Below are 23,578 nucleotides of genomic sequence, written 5' to 3'. Positions count from 1 at the left end.
CTAGTTAATAAGTGTGTGAGATAAATGGCTACATTAGGTGTATTTTTAGTGGAAGCTTTTGTGGAATAAAAAGTATTTGATCAAAATATGATTGCATTTAATTATATCGTATAGGTAGCATTCTGGGGTTTTTTTGCAGGGGGCGGGGGGTGGGGAGGGTTTACATGTTCCTCCTGCACTCCCACTGCTATACTGTTGGAGATTTGGACGACTGGGACATGCAAGAGCAGATTTTACAGCATTTACAAAAACTGGATCTACATTCAATGAAAGCATTCTGTCGTGAAGACCAGTTAGCTTACATTCAATAGGATCATGATTCAGAGACTACTGAAGTTATGGGACCTGTTCCAGTGATTGTAGAATTTTGGGCCAAGTTTTAAGTTTTGCGCTCAGAATAACACAGTACACTGCTTGTGCAGAAACATATGCTGCTTCCGCAGTCCCTTCCTCACAGTGAGGATGTGGTGGCACTTATCTCCTTGCATTTCCCTAAACGTTGAATGCTAGAGTTTAGTTACACAACTGAGCCATATGTTTTCCCACCGATTTCATCCAAATGTTTCTGATTTGTTTTATCGTTATTAGGTAACATTCCAAATAGCAGTGCTAACTGTTTCCTCCTGTGGTTTAGCACCATGAGAAAATTATAGTATGTTCCCAAGTCAAAACGTCTAGCACTTGCAGCAAACATGCATTTTTAATTAAGCATATTCTAAAGAAAAACACTTTCCTCTCAAAGAAGAAGATTTGAAAACTATCGCCACACTATACAAGTTCATTTTATTTCAGTTGTGAAATATTCAGATACTAAAACTAGAGTTTTAGTAGTGCAATAATGTTCTAAATTTCTTTTTTCCTCATTTGGTCAGCATGTTGAATTCCTTGTGAAGGTAATAGGCATTGGTGGTTATAATCCTGCAATGGAAAGACTCCCGAAAATACAGCTGTTCTTATTTTTCATGTTGTGAGAAAAGATTAGAGACTTTTGAAATCAGTCTTCTTTGTTCCAGCTTTTTAGAAGAATGATTTCATTTGTATTTTTTAGGTCAATTCACCAAAGAAATATTACCATCTTACACTAGAAGTTCGCACAAAGATGGGGTGAATAGGCATGATAAGTGCTAATGGTTTAGGTTTTTAACCACATTAGGAAAAAAATACTACCTTTAAAATACTTGTAAAAACAATTGTGGTTATTAATACTCACTTTAACAGAAATCCAAGTCAACTGAAGGCAAACAATGTTTCACACTTCTTCTACATTATGGTCCAGCATATGCAGGTATTAAAGTGGAATCTTTTATTTTTTACTTCCTTGTTAGGGACTTACAGAACCCTTGAAACTTTTGTGAATCTTTTTGACTGAAGTTACTTTGTAGGGCAACTGTGTAAGGAATCACATCAACTATCAGAAAATCAAGCATGTTATGTTCTACCCACCAGCACATTCATTATTATGTTGTCTCTCCATTTAATGTCCCTCCATAACTTTGAAAATTATAATTTTCTTTTCTGCTATACTGAGTGCATTTTGTGTGTTTTGACATGAAATGTGAAGGACTGAGTGATTTTATACAAAATGCTGCAAATGTAAATAAGCAAATATCTTATTTGTATATTCTGGTAGTTTCTGATCCTGTGTTATTCAAATATATAGTATTGTAAGTTATTTTTAAGATACGCTCCCTAGCAGAAAGTTACATCGCATACATCGGATAGAGTCATTCCTTTCACGGGCGATTTCCACAGTGCTGCATAAAGTACATCAGTAGAAAAGCTATATCTAGTAAGATGTGGTTTTAATTAAACTTGATGTGGCTGGATGCAAATTAGAAAAGCATTAGGATAAGATCCAGTTTCCTTGCCTTACATGACTAATCTAGGGGAAGTGGATCGGACTAGCTGTGTGATTAATTGAGCTGGACTAGCAAGATAGGGAAGCAGCAGTTCTTGCTAAGCAAATTTCAGTTTAATTTCTGAGCTACACAAATAGAGCTGCCTTGATACGACAGTTAAAATTGGAAAGCTATTGTATGCCTAACTTCTGAAGCATTTTGATTCTTGCTAAATTTTTGCTGCAGGAGAACTGTGTTTTAAAATTCAGATAGTATTTAATGTACTATAGCTGAAATCAACAGAGAACTAATTGTCTATTTGGGTTCTCAGGCTTGCAAAAATTTACGAGGAGTAAATTTAAGTGGTAAGAGGTTTTTAAGTCATAGATGGAGTGTTTTGATTTTGTAGTTTAGAATGGGAGAATCATCCTGTATTTAAAATATTTATTTTTATTAAATCATATTAAAGCATTTTATGGTATGTCATTTATTATATAACTACAAAATTATGAAATAACAAAAAATTACAAAGTAAGAGAATATTAGATTTGCTCATTTTCTATGTATTAGATAGATTGCTTTAAAAGATAAGTATTTGTCCATATGGAAACTGCTAGACTTGATTCAATTAGTTTATATTTGCTTGTGTCTTTTAATTTACTCTTGCCTAAATTTTGAAGTCATTTGAAGGTGACTACATTGATCAAGGTGACTACAGCGAAAGTATGCAAAGAAAAACTTGTAAAAAATGTGTTAGTACACAAGTTAGGCAAAATCCTCATCCTGCTTGAGCAAAGAAGTGTGTATTTTGCATAAAAGCTATTTTTTCCTTCTATATTGTTCAGTTTAGCTATTTTTAATGGTGTTTAGTGAACATAGTCAAAATAATTTTCAGAAAAGAGTTTGGCCCCCAGAAGTATAGAAAGGACCACACACCACATTCAGGGCAGCTAAGTGCTTTATGGAGATCAGGAAAAAGTATGTAATGCTGTTTCCAGCATCTGAAAATTGACCTAGAAGTTCAAAGTTTGTATTTCAGTTATGTGGTGTTTGTAAGAGTGATTGTAATGACTCTTAAACCACTTCAAAACACTAAAACATCTAGCAGATCCTGTCACTCCTCTGACTCCAGCAGCTAGTACAAAAGAAGGGAGTCATACCCGAATAACCTATATAAGACGTGGTTTAATACTTTAGATAAGGGAGAAGGAAAAGGAAGTTCTTGGGTGGCCGAGATGTTGTCCTTTCCAATAACGCTCTTTCCATTGCATTCATTTATTTACTTTTAAAGCACTTGACCTCGGGATGTCTGTACTTTACATTTGTAATCAGGATTTGACAGATGTTCTGGTGAAAATTGTAAAAGTAATTACGAATTTGAGTACGCTCTGCAGCTGTTTCATATATCCTATTTTGAATGTATACAAAAATAAATAAAAGAATGTTGGAAATCAAGTCTGAGTTAGTGTGCAAGCTGGAATTCAAAAATATCCAGAGCAAACCCCTTTAGTTACAAGTAGCTGATAGATGTGCAGACTAATCCACCCCTGCCTTTCCATTAAGATTCATGGGAATAGAGAATTCCAGAGGGTTTATTAGAATAATACTAGTGTGGCTCAAAAATGGTTGGTGAAAGTATTACGTCTCTAGTTAAGTGCCTTTTCTCCCTAAAGGAGAGGTGGTGGTAGGTAAAGTAATAATGTAGAGCAATAATGCATTGAGTGGTAATGCAGATTGATTATGCACTGAGTATTATTTGAGTGCAAAAGTTAGAATATATTGATTGTTATGGAATGGGGAAAATATTTGATTAAAAAAGAAATTAATTCATAACTAGCAGATACACTTAAAAAAAGCAAGTTGGCTAAGCAGCTTAAACCAAATCATAAAGGGACAGCAAATAGGTATCAGATTTAAGACATTACTATTAAAATTATGTCTATGAAGGTGGAAGATGCTGAATAAAAAATTCCAATTTTTTCCCAGCAATTATTTACACACACAATTATTCGCCCTGAAGAGTAACAGTTAAACTTCTGCTCTCTGACTTTCAGTAGAAATTGTTTTCTTGTCAGTTAACACTTTCGGTCTCCTGGTTGACTATGGATTGGTTTTAAACAGTAAACAATTTTATATATATTAATATAAGAAAATGGTTACTCTAATGAAACTTCTTTGGAGATGGTAGCAGAGCTGATTCTAGTGCCTATTCTGCTCTGTATTACTTCTGTCCCAAAATATACTTTTTGGGAGCCTAACCAGGCTACCAATGTAATCTGCTATAGACCTCCAATGAAGTGCATTGTGACTGACATTTCTTCTGCCTGTGTTACTACTTTCGTGACATCTTTACTGTGTAATGAATCTGTCTTTCATTAATGGATGCAAACCCTAGTTCTAATCTGAAATAATCTAAGCAAAAAGATCTGGAAGTGCAATAGAGAGGTTAGTAGGATACGAGTTTTCTTTACAGTAAGGAATTCTCATAAAAATTCCATGTAATTTTTTGTTTATATTGAATATGTGTTCCAAATATGCCAGTTTATAGAACTCAGGTGAAGAATACCTATTTTATTTAACTCATTTCAGGTTGAGAGATGAAGAAGTAATTTCCTGAATTACTTCAGTTTTTATCATGGCTTTTGTTTATGGTCTGGTGGGATTCCATATTGTGTGACTGTAGTTGAACATACCTTGTGTGTATATAAGGAAAGTTATGGAAGAAACCTTTGATAAAAGTTGTACATTCAAAATCAGTTTGTCATTTATTGACTCTTGAGTGGTTAATCAGGGATAATCCATGGTTAAGTAAATTAACAGAAGATTATATGTACATAATGCATGCATAGGTTTCTCTGTAAGATCCTCTTCAACTGTATTGGGTCAGCAAAGTCTGAAGAATTCATTCTTTGATTAGTCTTAGCCTTTCATCTGACTCCTTTCATGTCCTTATCGGAATCATGCTTTCAAAGTTTCCTCTGTTCCTGGAGTGTCCTTCCTAGCTTCGACGGCCCTGCGCGTGTGGATTCTGAGGAATGTTCTAAGTGGAGACTGAGGAAAGACAAGTGGGATGAAATAGGCAGAAGTGGTTTTGATGTCAACGAGGGCTGCTGCCAGAGCAGCCCTGTGGGTGGGTTTGTGATGAAAAGTAGTCATTTAGGAGAAAAAGGTTCTGAATATATAAAGTAATATTTACACTGGTAGCTGCTGTTACTCTTAGCAGAGACTGGAGAGATTAACCTTCTCTGCCCACAGTACCTCTTCCCTCCAGTCAAACAGCAAAGCCCCTGTTGCTATGGCCATGTTTTCTCTGCCTGACATGACTGTGTTGAGTGCCAGTAACTTCAAAGTTAGACAAAAACATTTGTTCATTTGATGTTTGAATTTAATTTCGTGAAGCACAATCACTGCTTTAAATTCAGATTTAAACTCAATAACAGAATAGGTTACAGATCATTTAAAATACAGCTGTTTTCCTTTGGCAGATACCGAATGAGTTTCAGACCCCGATATACAGTTGCATATAAGACAGTTACAGAGCTAGAATGGAGATGTTGTCCTGGGTACAAAGGTGAAGACTGCAGAGAAGGCCCAGAGCAGCCCAGCAGTGCTCGTCTTCCCACAACACCAGCAAAAGCTGTCGTGAAGAAAGGCTTGGGTAACGTTTTGTTTGAATTTTGGTATGCATGATCATGTCTAGTTTCTTCTTTTGTCCTTTTTAATATAAGAACCATTATGGTTTCTGTTAAACTCCTGGAAGGTGCAAACACCATATGCAGGACACTGCAGAGTGACAAAATATAGTCAGCCAGTAATAATCTTGATACAGGGAATTTCCTGAGGAGTGGATGAGTTGGTGGCCATAAGGACCATCTGGCTACTAATGAATCTGGAAAACCTTTGTGTTAAGGTGGTTTGTTTTAAGAATTTACACTTTTTTGTGGTTTTCCTAGTGTACAGCAAAGAAGATATGTTTGAGAGGAGTTATTATTAAAACAAAAAAGAATAGGTACTAATTTTAACGATGTGTGATGCTGCCAATAGTACCTTACGATATGATTAAGTGAATTATGTTTCTGTAAGATACGGCCTTCTGAAAGGATAAGAGGAGGACAGTTACTGCAATAGTGTGTCTTTTCTCTCAAGAAATTATAAGCAAATATTTACTTTTGAAGGGTTTTTCACCTCATCAGATTAATGTTGCGTGAAGCTCTTAATCAGTTTTACACTTGCATTTTTTGTGTAAAATGAATTGAAACTGCATAGATGGCTCCAAAACAGTCCTAGAGAGTCTATAGCTGCTTTAGAAATAAACCGTTTAATTATTTCATTAGCTCATCTAAAATACTGTTTCCAATAGATGATGATTCTATGATTCTATAGTAAAATACGTGATATCTTTACATAACTGGCACACTATTTCTGTCTGAAGATGTTTCATGATCTGACTAAAAACCCATAAGAACTACATTGCAATGCAAAATTAGGCCAATGTGTATGTAATAGCTACAACTACAACAGCTACAGTGTGTGTACGTATGTGTATTTATTAAATCAGCACAGGTCATGCTGCCACTCTTGAATAGTTCATTGTGACTTCCTAGCTTCTTTTTAATGTCTTCAAGATGAAATCAATTAAGAAAAATTCCAGCTACATCTCCTTCAAACTCTGTCTCAGCTGTTGCCCTGTAACATGTATCTGACATTTGTAGCTTGGCACCAGTGATAAAATTCTTTTTCTGAAAATATAACTGTTAACAACACTCTAACACAATTTAGTCATAGTCTGAAAGAGACATTTATTATCCTGAGCTGCTGCTTATCATCTGAAAGAGTCCTTCTAACGCTAACAGTTTGTGCTTCTCTTCTCTGTCCTAGTTAAAGATACATAGTTACTTCTTTACTTCCGCTTCTTAATGTCACTTGTTTTGTTTTTATCTATGTTTGTAATAGCATCCCTTAACTGTGCAAAGCTCTTTTCTCAATTGAATAAAAGATACCATACAAAATAAAAATTAGAATAATACATGACATATGGAGTTTATCCCTTTGTACATAATGGCGAAGATACATAGGAGTATTTGTACGTATAAATATGTTTGTATGGGTGTACACATTAAAATGACATTAAATTTGGTTAAGCTAAAACAGTCAGTGATCTGAGTGATTTATATTAGATCATAATTTCAGATCATACTCCCTGCTTTGACTTAATAGTGCCTTGTTAGTGAGTCAGAGAATTCCGGGAAATTGGGCTGGAGGGATTTTGTAAGGCCAGTTTATCCATCTGTAAGGTAGGATCAGCCATACCTTCTCTATTCCTTGCAAACGTTTGCCACCCTCCAGTGGTGGGGATGCTGCTGCTCCTGTGGACAGTCTCTTCTGGTCTTTCACTTTGTGTACCTCACCTTTCTGGCCTCACCTTCACTTGCTCCAGTTTAAGCCTATACTTCTTGTCCTGTCCACAGTGGTTGTGGAAAACAGTTTATTTCCTACCCATTTGCAGGTTATCCTTTAGAGTATCACTCCTCATTCTCCTCTGCTCTAACCTAAATAACATAATTTATTTCAACTTTCCCTGCAATTTCTGCTTTCTTGACCTCTGATAACTTCTTTCTTTCTTTCTTCCGGGTTTTCAACAATTGTTACACCTTTGCTTGAAACAGAACATCCAGAATTGCACACAGCTCTGCAACCAAGGTATTGCCAATGACAAATGGATTGGAAGGATAATTTCGAACTTATTAACTGAATATAGTGTTAGTTAAAAGCTAAATTTCAAACATAAGTCTGCTTTTTTCAGTTAAATAAGATAGTGCCAGTGCTTTTTTAATCATTTTAGATGTATAAAGCTCATGCTTTTATACACATTTATTTAAATATGTATAGAATAGGTATTTTTAAAGCAAGTGTGGTAATTGGAATGCTTTTCCGAACCCTGTCCAGTATACGTGTTTTTACCCCATTCAGCAAAATACTGGAGTACAAATCCAGTTTATGCATGTAAATTATTGGTACTGAAGTTTTCAGTGGGAATTCAGGAGCAGCACATGCTAAATTATTGTTTATAAAGATGCAGTTGCTCTAAGACAATTATACTGTGATGTATAATGATATATAATAACGTACTATATATACTATACTTTAGATTTGTGTTTGAACGGGGAGGGTTTCTGCTTGTTTGTTTACTGTTCGTCATTGTATCTTGGCACAAATTTGCTAGTGTTCAAAAATCTTTAGTTTGGAGTTACTTAATAAACTAATGCAAACAAGAAGTAAAATTAGCCTCAGCTGACCAAAACGGATACCATTAGGAATATTAATATTCAGATACTGTCTGTTATTTCTTTGAAACAGATGCAGAACCAACAGAAGTGCCAGAACCTCCACCATATGAGAAGAAAATACAGTTTCTTGAGGAGGAGTTGTTCAGACTTACACGGTCAGTGCTTGATCTTCAGTCCTCCTTGGCAGGTGTGAATGAAAACGTGAAGCTGACTGTCCAAGAAGATGCTAGTAAGATGTTGGTCACTTGGCTGAACAACCTTTATGACCGCCCAGGGCCTGATAGTGCAGTTGGTGGTGAAACAGACACTATTCATCTGCCTGGACTTCCCAGCAATAAAGACCAAAAAGATCCTTTTATTGATTTTGAAATGGAAGATATCAAGTCTGAGCTAGCTGATGTCAAAGAAGCTTTGAAGATCAGGAACAACCAGCTGGAAGAATTGAATGGAAAAGTAAAAGGCTATGAAGGACAATTAAAACAATTGCAGGAGGCAGCACGAGGACCTACAATAACAATGCCTAGTGACAACGTATACAAAGACTATATAGACTCGAAATTTGAGTCACTCAGACAGGAAATACTGGAGGGATTTGAAAAGAAAATGGCAGATCTGAAGAACTCCTGTGAATACAAACTTCAGGATATCCAGCAGCAATGTGATGACAATGAAAATAACTGTTTAGGAATAATTGATGTTATAAAAGGAAAGGAAAATGACTTGAGGAAAGAAATAAATACTCTCCGAACTCAGATTCCATCAAACCAGTCTAGCTGTTGCAAAGAGGGTAGCAGTAATGACTTTGACCAACGGATAAAAGATTTAGATAAAAGGATTGATAGAGTTGTGGAAGCACACAGGATCTTGAATGTCAGAATAGATAACGAAATCAGTCGATTAACAACTCCAGATTTAGAAGACATGTTTGGTGAAAGATTGGAGGAACTAGATGCAAGGATGAACGTTACAGAACGAAATGCTGAGGAACATTGTTTTTACATTGAAGAAACTCTCCGAGGAACTATAGCTGCTGAAGTAGATGAATTGAGAGATGTGTTTGACCAAAAGCTACGAGCAGTGGAAGATAGACTTGGTGGCACTATTTTAGAGATTGCTAATACCACGGACCCAGATGGGATATACATGAATCCTGGGCCTATCCTGCCTAGCGACTCTGGATTTGTAAATGAACAATTTACAGTAGAGATGAATCTCCTGAGGAACAAACTACTGTCTCTTGAACACCTCTGTGGGCAGAAATGCCAGTCTGCACCACAAGGTACAGAGGACCTTCAGAAAGAGATAGAAAATTGTAACAACAAATACAATCACTTGCTTTTGAAAACACAGGACAATTCTGTTCTTCTGCAGTCTTTAAATAGCTCTTTTAACGAGAAACTTAACTTAATTAAGGGTAACCAACGTGACATCCAAAAAATGCAGAGGGACTTGCGTGTATTCCGGTATAGTCTAAATGTCATGGATAAAGATGTGAAAAATCTTCAAGGTGGCTTAAGTGACTGCAGGGAGCAACTTCTGGGCGTCAATTCTACCTGTAAAAAAACACAACGGGGTGTCTCTCGAAAGATTGATCAAATGCAGAGGACACTTGCAAATCAAACTGCTCATTCCAACGATAATTGCTGTATTGAAGTGAAAGAGAGACTAGAGCAATTAAATGACCAAGTCTTGAATGATCTTAGCAAGTGTAAGGAGAAGACCCAAGGTATCCAGGAGGGTGTTTCAGATGTTAATAGCAGAGTCTCCCATGTTGAAAAAGCTTGTGGCAAGCTGGACTCCATCTCCAGTAGCTTGCAGAGGATTAAAGAAGGTCTGAATAAGCATGTGAGCAGCTTATGGAACTGCATCCGTGAGATGAACGGAACTGTAGCATCTCATTCCAGAGATATTTCTGGCCTCAAAACTTCTGTCCAACAGTTTTACAGTCAGGTCTCTAAAATCACCACAGACATTGAAGACATGATGAAAACTCAGTCTGGCACGAGTAAGTTTTTCTTTACTTTTCTTTTCTTTTCTTTCTTTCTTTCTTTTTTTTTTTTTTTTTTTTTTTTTTTTTGCCTTTTTAAAGCCATTTTTTATTTTCTGCTAGCTTTTTCTGAATCACCTGCAGAGGAACTGAACATGAGAGGAAAAACTTAGTATTACACAATTTCTGTAATTTCGTCTTTCTGCTCTAGAACGCTATAGAGGACTTTGACTGTTTTAAAAAGTATTTCCAAAAAGAAAGAAAAGGTCAATAGTCTTTCATATTTGCTTTGAGCCAGAATAAAGAAAAGAAGGGAAAAATTATTATTAAATTAAAAATAATTTTAAATAGTGATTATCTGTGGATAGTTTTCAAGTTAATTGTATTTGATTTCCTTTTGTTTGTTTTATTTTGTTGTGTGAAATTATTTCTGATTTCTCAGAGGATTGAAAAGTAAATAGAGAAAACTGAAGTAAAAGGAATTCAAATTTATGATGATGACTATTACTATGAGATTAGCCTTCTAAATTTTGTTCTTAGCGTGAATTAATGATTATAATTTAGCACCTACTCTTTGATGTAAGGCTGCCAGAAAGAGGCTCTGGCAAATCTTGGTGTAGCAATTTAAGATTTCTCCTTCACAGCTCTGCCAGAAGTTTTTATTCCCACAACATAGTTGGCAAGTTGGCAATATTTCACACCCCAGCTGGCAATATGTTCACACACCAGCCACTTCTGTTAGCATGTTCACTCAAATCTACCTTCACAGATGGCATGAGGTTTGCATTTGAATGCCTGAGAAGCAGAGACCCATTCCCTTTGGCTCACACTGCTATGAAATGGTAACGCCTAGCAAAGAGCAAGGCAGTGATGTAGACACGTCGGTGAACCTTGCCAAGGTTTACAGTCCTTGGCTGATGCCACTTGGTCCCCTCTTTGGTTCTCGCCCCAAATTCCAACGAAGAAACGTTTTTTGAAAGAGCCCGAGTTTAGCAGAAGCTTGGTTCCTATTTCGGTTACCATGACTGAAAGACATAAGAAGTGAAAGTTAGTTTGAAATTGTACTCTTCAGGTATCTGTGAAACACAGAATATGCTTCTGTTCTAAGTTCTGTGTACATATGAGATACATTAGACATAACAAGAATTACCATCTCAAAATTGAGGTTGAGTTTCTTTGTCAGAAAGAACTTCTTGGGCTTCAGCATCTTTTAGTTTGACATTTTATTCCTTTAAGAGCAGGATAGTTAAGTCAGGAGAATTCTAGGTGCTGCTAGGAGCTCAGATTTGGAAAGTGGACTGTGAGAAGTCCACTAAAGATGAGGTGTTTGGGGCTGGGCAGCCCTATATTGATTGAGTATTGATTCCTGGATGCAGCTGGGGAGCATATGCTTTTAAAGGGCAGAATGCATTCAGTTGTTAACAGAGCAGTAGGAAAAAGACCAATTTCTGTGATTGATCCTAGATTGGAAAAAGCGGTGCAAAGGGAAAAGTTTGTGGGTTGTTGCAGCTGACGTAGGCTGAGGGAGATCTGATATGTTACTGCAAGACATCCTGCTTGAATGAAAAAGTTGTGTTAATTGAAGTATCTGAAAGTAATTTCTATGTGGAAGACAAAAGCAGGCAAAGAGTCTTGAAAGTCTACGATAAATGTGTTTGCTTTGTATGGTTAATTGTTAAAACCTAACATATTGCAGTGCTTGACACAAAAGACCTTCTGAGGTGAGAAACTCTAGCATTAAATTAAAACCCAGCGTTTCTCTTCCTTTAAAAGAAGAAGTGAATGGGAGTGGAGGAGATTTGTAATTCTCAGACATTTCCTTTGGTGAAATCTTGACTCTACTCAAGGTTAGGATCTCACCCCTAGATCTTGCAAAAACAGACCCAGTTGCCATTAAAATGCAATATAATGTATTTGCGTAATCTTATTTCTCATCCATCTCACCCTCAGAAAGATTGCACTAGGGACTGATACTGGAGAAGGAGCCAAGGTACACAGAGTAATCTTCTCCCTGCTATTTAAAGCAGATGTTCCAGCAACCTCTATTACAGTGTTGTAAAGCATTGGAAAGCATGAGCATGCCTGGGTTTCCATGCCATAATTCAGTTTCAAAGCACAGCTCTCCATCCACCGTTAGTTTTTAGGAACCTTGGGAAAAGACTCTGCTGTTAGATTCTAGGTAGACAAGTATACTCTGGACTGCACTTTCTGCTTTAGAGTACCTCTGGCCTCTGAAGGGTTTATAAAGCACATACTTAGGTCCCAGAATGTTTCCAGTTAAAATAATGCTGTCTAGCACAGCAGTCTGATAGGTTTTGATAGCTGGAGTTCCAGAAAGATTTTGGCAAGATCGCCTTTTTTGGAGGTAGCTTGGGAGCCCCATTGCATGTGGGGGGTGCAGCTTGAACCGTTCCTATGTCCTTCGGGGGGATCAGCGTTACTGTTGCATTAGCAGTCTGTCCTTGTCTATGAGGATTATTTCCAAGATTTAAATTCGTGATCTATGTGACTGCAGCATCTTTTCTGACACCTGTATTATTTGAAATGGAGACTTTCAATTCTGGCTATAGATCAGTGTTGGATTTCATGTGCAGTGTTTGCCAACATATCATAGCATTCAGATGATGTCATTTGACTTAGAGAGAATTATAACAGAAACAAGTTACTACTTACACAGTTGTTTGAAAGCACTAATGTGGGAAGATATTGCAAGAATTATAACACAAAATCATACGAAGCAGTGCAAGCTCAACCTGCTATAAACCTGAGCACAGTCGAATGACCCTGAAGTCAAGAATATGGCTTCAAAACTTTTTAGTAAGGTGTTTTGGATCCGAGATTATCATAAAGTGACTCAGTCCAAACTCAGATGATATAGGTTAATGAATAATTGTACATCAGATACACACTCAGAGGCCAGAACTTTATTTAATTGGTTAGAATTTCTGATGAAGGTAATGCAACTTCTTTCTGCTGATATTAACAAGGTAGCAGAGGTTGTTGTTCTGTTATCTGTATAAGTTATTATATAAGTTACTGCCTATCCATACAGGTTCACTACAATTCCTTTGATAATTATCTGTGTAGAAGGGTTTCAGAAATAACAGCTAAATACTCTCTGCTGTTGCAGAAGTTGCAGTTTAAGAAAATAAATGTCTGTTCTAAATAACAGCGTTTGTAAAGGGCAGCATAAAATCTTAGTGTTGTAGGGCAGATAAGAAAGGGCCACATAGCTGATTTCTGTAGACTCCCCACCAGGCTGCACAGAAGGTGCTTTGTCTCTGAACGATCAGATCTCTTTCACATCTGTAAGAACATCCAAGTCATGTCTTTCTGGCTTCTCATCAGCGCGGTCCGTTACTTACTGGGCTGTTTTATGCAGTTCCTTTCTGTGTGCTCTTTGGTGGGTTGGTGACCGTGCGGTCACAACAGGACAGTGTTAGAAGGAGACAAACGCCAAAGAGCCACCTCAGTTGCGTATCCAGGTTGTTGCTCTTCTCTTTGCAAAATAATTCTTTCTTCAGTGAAGTAAAATGGAGTTTAAAACCGCCTTGTTAGTCAAATAGAAGAAAATAAAATGTTTTTAAGAGGGGAATCCTTCTTTTAAACTTGAAAGGGAAACGTTTTTTCTGTATAAATTACTGATTGGCATCTGAGAGCAGAAAATAGAAAATGCTTTTGTCAGACCTGATAACTGCTAAGTCACTGGTTGTATTGATGATGATAAACAGAGCAGTGAGAACACAGCTGCTGAAGACAGTGTCATGGTTTTCAGCTATATAGTGATCTAAACTCTGCTGTTTGCCTCTCCAGCTTTTATGTTACAGAGGGGAAGATGTCTGTTTTGCAAGCTACTTGGCAAAGCTTCAGCAGGTCCAGCTAAATTCACCCCAAGCTTCCTCAGGGATTCATTTTTCTCCTTGCTTCCCTGAATTGAAAACACATGTTATGTAATTCACGGTCAAGATAGGGTGGCTCCAGTGTTATCATCTTTGTCTAGTGATTTATTAGTACGTTGTCATCGTATGATGCCTCTCAGCAGAAGAGGCAAGAAGGCAGGCAGAAATGGCAGATCAGATCCCTGTCAACTCAGACTCATTATTGGCATTCTGAGTTAGGTTTTATGCAGATAAATTTGGAGTTAACTTTATATAGATAAGGTTGGATAATTTTGAATATTGGAATATTGATGTTGTGTGCAAGGAAGCAGTTTGCACGGGATACAGGATTTGAGATTTTCATTGTTATTTAAAGACTTAAAAATAAGCACACATTCATTTTCTCTGTGTCTGCTCAAGTCGTTGGCTTAATAAAGATCAGTTTAAGTGACAAGAGATATGAAAAGTATGTACATACTAAGATAAGAGAATATTAAGCCAATTTCTTTTTTGAATGAGCTTAATCTGAGGAGCTCAGTTAAATTACTCCAGATCTAAATCTGCGCTACTGTGGACAGAAGATACCTCATTAAGATAAATAGAACAAATCTGCTAGACCAAAGAATGAACTAAACAATTCACTTTCATACTTTAATTTGCCTTCAGAGTAATTTTTACATGAATTTTAATTCTGGAATGCTTACAAAAATAATTCTAATGTTAATATTTAGAAAGTGAAAATTTTGTTTTGTAGTCCTCTGTCTTGTGGGTAGAATTACCAAGGAAGTTTTAGTACAACTCTGTGACAGATAACTTTTATAAATTTCAATTCTCGTGACAATTCAGAACAGCTAGAGGTTTGAGGTTTTTTTTTTGTTTGTTTTTTGGGGTTTTTTTTTGTTTTTTTTTTTTTTTTGTTCCTGACAGACCTATCTAGCAAATGAAGATAGAGGTGTTGTGAGGCTGTAAGTTCCAAATTGCCTCGCAGTACTCTGGAAAGTTTGAAGTTTCTATGAGACTGAAAACAAGGAACAAGATACATGAGGTAGAGTGCAGGTGCAGAGTCTTTCCTGATCGTTGTCTAATCATACGTGGTGTCTGAGACGCAGACAAAAAGTAGCAAGCAGTCCCGTGGTGGCACCTGGGCTGCCAGCGACACAGGCTGGACCTGGCCTGTGCGTCCCAGCCAGGACCTGTGCAACGTGGTCGTGTGCTGCAGCTCTGCATTGCATCTGCTTCAGGGCACCGTGGCTTGGTTTAACTTCAGTCACCAGTGAACTTACCCGGGCTGCTCTTGGCTTCTACTGGGTTGAGGTGCTTCATTCTCTGGGCTGAGGCTTGGGGGCAGTGGTCTCCACATTGTGGACCTTGGCAAACATTGCATCCTTAGCTTTCATCTAGAACTATGTTTTTATGAATACATTGTAATTCCTATCAAGCATTTTGAACTGGACCAGATATACACAAATGTAAACACGTCAGCACTATTCAACCCTGATGTCAGAGGCATTGGCTGCCCTGCTGGAAAAGTCTTTTTATGAGCTCTCTTCCCTTTAAACAATAAAGATTTTTCTGATAAATTTTATCCTAGGGTTCTTCTTTTACTGTCAGAAAATATTTGTAATGGAATTTTAAATTCCTTATTTTTCAAAGTAGGGAAAAAAATCTGTACCTCTATCTTCTTTATCCTCCATTTTTTTCATGAGGGTGCCTTTTTTTTATGGTCATGCTGAGCTGTCAGATAAGACTGAGAACTAGAAGAGGAAGTGGGGGTAGTCAAGAAAATTAAAATGAAGATAGGAGGAATAGCATGAAGAGCATGAAATTGAGGTGAAGGCAGTAGCAGGAGATAGCTGTGCTACCCAGTCAATGCTACGAAAACAGTCAGGACTAGTCTAGCTGGTGAATGTCCACAGATTATTTTGACCTCTGCTTGTCCTATCTGCTGGAGACTCTCCAGGCTGTCCTCACTGCTTTCTCTGTGTCACAGTCTGAGAAAGAAGGAAATGTGTAGTATTTTAAGAGTGGAACAGAGTTCCTCCAATGCAGTTCTGGATCTGAGGGGAAAGATGGCTTTGCATTGACTCATTTTATTTTAAAGGATTTGTTTTATATAAATTGCACAAAGACATTTCATATACTATTTTAGGTGAATAATTCTGCATCTTTCCTCTTCTTCAAACACTTCAAAGGGCAATCAGAAAGACCCCAGCAGCCATTGCCGCCGAGACCACCCCTGCAGCCACAACCTGGCATATCCCTGCTGCCATCCCGGCCAAGAACGCAACCACCGCGGCAAAGGATCCCCCTCCAGCCTCCACAGTCGAGACCTCCCCTACGCCCGTCATTGCCGGGGTCGGGAGTTGTGCCGTTTCTCCCAGGAACAACGGGGATCATCTTGGAGACTGGAGAGGCAGGGCCTCCTGGCACCGTTTTAATGTCAGGAAGAGGACGGCTGAGAAGTGTAGATGGTCAGGCTGGTCAAAGCACCATGCCATCTGCTGAGGGGTATGCTGGAGCCCCAGGTGAGAGAATTAAACTAATGGCAGATCACTCCACTGTAATTGCAAAAGACGTGCCAGGTCTTGCTAGAGGGGTGAAACTGAGGTCTGTTGTGCTCTACCAGTCGCCCTTGTCTTTGCTGGACGCCCATTATAGCTATTACAATTGGGAACAGGCTGATGGCAGAGGTGACTCGCAAATGGTCCTTCACAGCCTCCAGCTGGCTACAGAAACAGGGAAGCAAGTTTAACACCAGTTTTGCTGCCTTTGCCAAGGCTATGCAAAGCATGAGGTCAACAGAGTTGATGTAAAATCCTTGGTAACTGCAGCAGTATTTACCACTATGGAAACTTTAATTATTTTTTCTTACTCACAGTAGATATAGTACGTTGTAAAAAGAGTTTGATTTTCTTTGTCTTGACTACCTCCCACCTCAGTTTAACAATAATCGAGGATTTTGTAGAAGATGTTGAGTGAGTTGCTATTTGATAACAAGGAACTTTTTTTTAGAAATCTGCAGAGATATTTTGCTAAAATGTACTCCCATTATGCACTGTATAACATGTACTACTTTTGCTTTGTAGGCTATCCAAAGTTACCTCCTCCTATCACAGACTCACAGGGTAAGGCACTTGTTTCCTAGAAATTCTTCACATAGACATTTAATGTTTATTTTCACCCCTGGAAAGTCTCAGCTGAGAGAATAAAGTGTTGTTTTTAGTATTTAAGCTTAGCGTTGAGAAAAATCTGACACATTTTTGCTAGTCCTAGGCATTAAAACACAATCTACAGCCTTTGAAAATATGCGGGGGGGTTTGAGATTTTTGAAAAATAATTTATTTTAGATTATTGTTACATTCACTTTTTTTAAAATACTAAGGGTTTGTATTTTGAAAATATCAGGACTCTTTTTTTTTTTCTTTTAAATGCAAATATATATATAATTCTGATTATTTTAATATTTCTTCAGAAAGAATTTAAAATGGCCAAGACTAAGATCTTGAAGTACTGTAATACCTGAGTTAATAAGTGATTTTGTCCTCCTCATGGGAGAGTTTCTGGCTTTTTTTGGAGTAATAGCAGTCATGTTACTGACTTCAGTGAAACTGAGAATGCTCCAGCTGCAAACCAGAGTTTAAACAGATCTGAAATGGAGTTTGTTAGATTTGTTTTTTTGCTTTTGTTTTTAATTCTGTTAATGTCACAATTCATTAATATATTTGAATGATGAACAAGTATAAATCTTGTGTGGGACATACTAGATAGCCTTGATAAATAGGTTTATTGGGTGCTGCCTGCCTACAACCTTACACTCAAGATATTTTCAAACTCTGGGGAATGGTATCCCAGATCAAAGTAGATATTCCCACACTCTTCAAAAAGAATGATTTCATCTAACTTTGTTTGAGGAAATATCAGAAATAGATTAAAATAAAACATTAGGACTTCATGGCATCCAAAAGCATATCCTTGGGACTTTGTTTGGTGGCCCTAACGGTGATAGACAAGACAAAGGTCATGAAGACTGATCTAGGGACTGAGAAGAAAAATTGTAAAGATTTCACACTATAATTCTGATACTTATACTTTCTAATTAAAAATCATAGCCTTAAAGCAGTGTTTGCATTTGAGGTTTGTGGTGGTGAGAACAAGAAGCAGTAGGTTAATCTTCTGTGAAAGGATGAGATGTAAAGAAAATGTTCATTTATCTTAATGCCAAAAATGCCAATATAAATGTCTAGATTTCTGTGATTTATATCTATATTTCCGCAGGGATTTCTTCTCTTCTTCTTTATACCATCTATTGCAATTTATAGGCAACAATATTTTAATAAGTTTATGCTATAACTGTGTGAAACACAGTAGAGTATAATGTTGTGAATGTTAAAAATGTTGAAGGCAGGGTGTGGTGACCAGGGTGTGCATGCCTTGCTTGGTGGATCATGTAAGAAATGAGTATCGTCCTGAGGTCTAGAGAGAGGTGGGCTTAACCAAGGAGCTCCTTTTCCTGATCAGCAGCACTAAATGCATATATAGATAAGAAATACCTGCCAGTCTGTCATAAACTACCCCCTAAAATGCCTGGCAAACCCAGATGTCAGATACAGTCGAAGAAAACAGAGCTTTGTATACTTCAATGGAGTTAGGACATTTAGACCAGCTATCCCTGACCATTAGGGCTACTCATTTGCAGTACGACTGTCTGTCTACAGTGTCGACTGCTTGTGAACCGCAGTGAAAGAGCATTTTGGGACAGAAATCAGCAGCTAACAGCCTTATGGAAATTAACAGTTGAGGAAGGAAAGGTTTTTGGCTTACTTGTAGAGGAGCTTACACTTAGATAAAGGATCAAGGGATCTTTAATACTAACTAGAATAAGACCACAGTTTATAAGACCACAGTTTATAATATCTTTATCTGTCTTCACGCTGTACATTTTGTGGTACTGAATTTATAATTTGAAAGAATATCAGGCCTCTTTTTGTACTAAACTTCCTAAAATTAAAAGCTGGTATTATTTCATTAGCCTTCTAAGTATGCTTCTTCATTTCTGTTTCTGAATAGCTTCTGTTGTGTAAAAGCATTTTTGAGGAAGAAGTTGAGGGCTCCAGCTCTGTCCTCTGGGATTAAACTAGCCCATTTTAATCCTCTCCTTGAATGCTAAGGCCTAATTTGCATATTTTCCATACCAAATAATGTCTTCTGAGCTTCTCAGATTCAACAGGTATCTGTTCACGTGCATCTTACAATAAAACTTTCTAGGTAAGGATCTTCAGGGACTTTAAAAGTGTTACTGAGAGAGTTTAGAAAGTACAGTGGTGTCTATTCGCTCTGTGGTCACAGGCAAAGAGTACGGATGCCTGACACTGTGCTTGGCACTGTGCTGTGGTGGGTGGCCATCCATACGCAGAGGCAGTGCTCTTGAAAATGAGCCATGTAGGCTTAATCTCAAGAGTTAAAAAGAGAAAAAAAAGTTGGGGGGGGAGGCGTGTTAAGCTGGTGATATTTTTCAGCCTGTTCCCTTTCATCCAAATAATGGGTGATCATTTAGATTTAGGAGCATGAGTTAATCTGAAGCTGAGAAAAATCTGGTAAATCCTCCATACTGCTGCTGTCTGCAGGGGAGTCATATGTACACACTAACAAGTATATACTGACATTTACATACTGACAAGTCGCATACTTACAGTTTCTATTCTGTTTTATGTAGATTCTTTGAAGAGTTCTCATTTAATAGCTGAACAGTTCTTGACAACACCATCACACTTGGTTAATTTTTTTTTTCTCTTTTCATCTGGATGGAAATTGTCTGTGTTATACACTGCTTTTACTACTTTGTTTTGCCTTTTATTTTTTTTTTTTTTTTTCCCCTCCCTCTCTTGAACTCTATGAGAGGCATGACTTTTGTATTGGAAAGCCAGATGGGAAATGGAGAACCAGAAATACAACTAGCAGATGAGCAGAAGTAGATGTAACTTTGCGAAGGCCACCCACCCTTGTATTTTGCATTGGCTTTTGACTCCCCAGAATGCTTTGTATTAGCCGGTCATCTTACCATGAACACACCTGCTCCATCTTACATAGAAATATACACATGTATGTCAAGGCAAACTTGAATCCAACCTCAACCATTCTGTAGTTCTGTGAAAAGGACCGCTGAGAGCTATTCATAGGACTTGTGAAAGCTTTAAAAAGTCACACTTCCAGCTAGAAACATGGAGATGGGTAAGAGAGTGTAGGTATGTTTTATCTTTCCTACACCTCCCTCTAAATCAATCTACAGAGCATTTAAGAAGGGTTTAATATTTCTCTTTTGAACCACTACAGATAAACTGAGCTGATATGGCTGAAGGCCATCTGCAGAAGGCTGCAGATCTGAGGCCATTTCAGCTGCAAATTCTTTGTTCATGCGATTAGTGTCAGTGCAGAAAAGCTAAGGGGAACCTTGGCAAGCCAGGACAGGAGTTGCTCTGTTATCCGAATGGATACCCAGACGAAAGGAACAGTAGCTACTGCAGATGCAGAGCGTGCATAGCAGTTCTGGGCATGCTGTAGGTTGTTTGTACCATCTGTACAACATGACTGCAGGGGAAAGAAAGAGAGTGAGCCAGCAAAACATCTGATGAGGTGCATTTTCAGTCACTTTGAATCTCAAGGGAAGCTGAGTAGACAAAGACTTTCTGTAAGTTGTGCGGTGTTAAGGTGGTAAAGTTTTTCAAAAGTTCCTTAAACGGATGTTCTTTTAATTCATTTTGATCCTTTTGAATAACAATTTAGCTCACTTGCTAAATTGTGCAAGGAGCACTTGCATGTACACTGGGAGGTAGGAGCAATGAAAAGGCTTCTGACTGATTTCTGAGCATGAAACAAAATAAGGAGATTTCACAAGATACCTAGGGCAGCTGGCTATTAGTCCCTGAGGGAAATCACGATGGTTACCTCGTGGTTGTTTTAATGATTATATGTCATGCATATTCTGCTCTGGCACCCCTGAGGTGATGGGACTAGTCGGAGCGGAGTATATGCATGAACAGGGACACTGAATTGTAAACCACGGGGAAAGGCTGTGTCCTGATCCTGATGTTCTTATCCATTCTAGGACCTGCTGCTGCTGCTGCTGCTGCACCCTCTCTGGTGTCATTTTCTGCTGGGCTTACACAGAAGCCTTTCTCCAGTGATGCTGGCGTGGTTCATTTTAACAAAGTGCTTGTGAACGATGGGGACTATTATAATCCCAACACAGGTAACAGCCAAAGAGTGCAGCCATGGAAATGCCAGCTGGGCAACAGCATGGCTTACCAGTGTTTGATGCTATCTCAGGTCTTGCTGGTGCATTGAACAAATGAAATACACAGGTCCCTCTAAACAGGTACACTTGAATAAAAGCTTCCTGAGGTTGTAGACATACACTTTGCCGCTGCTGGTTGTCTACAATTGCCCAGTTGTAGTCTCTACTCTGTCACACTCCCTGCTCTGTCAGTGCAGCTGGTTGTGCACCGCACCCCCTCTCAGGCCAAACAAGTCCTGTTAGCAGAGGCAAGGTGCTGGTTCTTGCTAACCTGCTTCACTGCAACTCAGTCGGCCAGGTAACCTTGGGAAGGGAGCAAGGTGGCTGCAGAGAAGCAGCAGGTAAGTGTCGATCAAGAACAGTTACCTCCCTCTGCTTAAGCCCTGGAGGACTGGTAGGCTTTTAAACAGCAGCAGCAGTTGATCTTTGGTAGGAGCTATGCATGGATGGACCGAGTTTCTCTCTGAAACAGAAGGTGGGTAAATACAGCCTTAAGCCATGCACCTGTAGTGTGACCAGGTATGTATATGCCTAGCTCTCCTCCAGCTCCATACTTGTGACATAGCCTTCTGTGTAAACCACCTCTGACCCCTCATGCCTCCTGAAACACTTCATGAGGTTTCTTGACCTGGCCGCTCTTTAAACCTCAGGGCTGTGTGGGACTAGAAAATCTGCCTTTGAGATTAAGGTGTATGCACCTGTGGTGTCACTGCTCTCTCCGTCTCAAATCAGCAGCTTATATGGTCTAAAGGGTTTTTGAAATGAGTAATACTGGAGGAGTTGTGTAGCCCTTTGACCGCTGTCAGTTGTTCAGCAGTCCAAGCTGACCTTGTTGCAGTATCAAGTGCCTGTGTCTGAAGCAAAGGGTAACCCACGTTGCTGTGTCATTGTGCTTAGAGCACTAATGTCTCTCTGTTTTGAATAGATCAGAAAACTACAGTAAGTCTCTCTCTCTCTCTCTCTCTCTCTCTCTCTCTCTCTCTCTCTCTCTCTCTCTCTCTCTCTCTCTCTCTCGTGCAGGCGTTTTCACGTCACCATATGAAGGGCGCTATCTGATCACCGCTGTGCTGGCTCCTGAGAGGGACGAGTATGTTGAAGCAGTACTGTCTGTCTCCAATGCAAGCGTTGCTCAGCTCCACACAGCAGGGTACAGAAGGGAACTGCTGGAGTATCACAAACCCTACTCGGGAAAACGGACCTGTGGGGGTCCAGGGACGTTCCACCTTGTTCTTCACCTCAAGGCAGGAGATGAAGTAAATGTTGTTGTGACGGGAGGCAAACTGGCCTACACAGACTCTGATGAAATGTACTCCACATTTAGTGGAGTTCTCCTTTATCCTTCCATTTCTCATGTCTAGGTTTATCTTGAACAGGAGAGAAGGGTAAGATATTCAGAAGAAATTAAGTGTAATAAAATCCAAAGCTTTAATATATTCAGTTTATATATTTGATTTCAGTGATGGGTTTATGGTCTGCACTGAGACCTTTTCCTGGTCCCCTGTTTCCAGAAGTAGCAACAAAAGATGTGTTCTATACCTAAATTAACTCCTTCCCCAGGCCATCGTTCACCCCTGCAACAAAACAACTTTCAGGCAGTATGTTCTCAGTAGACACTTTTTCAGTGCACTCTTGCTAGTCCCGAGCAAACTGGCTTTTGCAATCTTTTCCATAGTGTATATCTCTGCCAGTTTCCCTAGTGTATCAAAGTTTACATTCTTGCTGAAGTTTACAGTTCCATGGACAGCTATTCTCATGTTTTCAATAAAGCAGGGACAAAAAAAAAATGAGCTTATGTCAGACATAGTTGATGACTTCTTAGTCCTTGTGTCATTTAGTGTGTATGTTGGGTCAAATAAATACATTCATGTAAGCAATTCATTCAAGACAGCTGCTACTGATGGCAGTGCAAAGCAAAATGCTATTCCTCTACAATTTTCTTTTTTCCCTTAAGGGTCAAATGCCATGTTATGGGACAAGCTGACTGGCTCATTCCAGTCAGTTGAAAGCAGCTGTGCAGGGCTTACGTTGACTCAGGTTTGCATGGACAGATGAGTGTAAGGTACAAATGCTACTACTGAAAGATTTGGAGTGATTATTTTCAACTGATGATACAGTAAAAAGACAGTCATTTAAGTGTGTTGCCCTTGATATTCAGGCTTGTTAGAAATTAAATTCAGAGTTCTAGGACAAAATGGTTCTGAAAAATGTGAATTGTCTGTGCTCAGCTAGAAAAAGCACCTGCAACTTAAAATATATTATGTATTTTTTAAAGTCTTTTTTTTTAATTCTAGAATTCT

General features: G+C 38.5%; 1 protein-coding gene across 1 annotated transcript in view; it reads left to right on the top strand.

Annotated features, from left to right (window-relative positions):
* The window catches only part of EMILIN2 (elastin microfibril interfacer 2), a 31,604-nt gene extending 8,445 nt beyond the window's left edge, over window positions 1–23,159 (top strand). The window contains exons 3-8 of the mRNA XM_062570194.1: window positions 5,324–5,496; window positions 8,196–10,130; window positions 16,183–16,515; window positions 17,077–17,115; window positions 21,093–21,236; window positions 22,302–23,159. Of these exons, the coding sequence (XP_062426178.1) occupies window positions 5,324–5,496; window positions 8,196–10,130; window positions 16,183–16,515; window positions 17,077–17,115; window positions 21,093–21,236; window positions 22,302–22,639 (2,962 nt within the window). The 3' untranslated portion in view covers window positions 22,640–23,159. The remainder of the gene's footprint in view (window positions 1–5,323; window positions 5,497–8,195; window positions 10,131–16,182; window positions 16,516–17,076; window positions 17,116–21,092; window positions 21,237–22,301) is intronic.
* Window positions 23,160–23,578: the final 419 nt, after the last annotated feature.

The sequence above is a fragment of the Rhea pennata genome, chromosome 2, assembly GCF_028389875.1.
Source record: "Rhea pennata isolate bPtePen1 chromosome 2, bPtePen1.pri, whole genome shotgun sequence".
In the NCBI taxonomy this organism is placed as follows: Eukaryota; Metazoa; Chordata; class Aves; order Rheiformes; family Rheidae; genus Rhea; species Rhea pennata.
The sequence above is the reverse complement of the archived record's forward strand: the minus strand, read 5'-3'. Positions and strand labels throughout refer to the sequence as shown.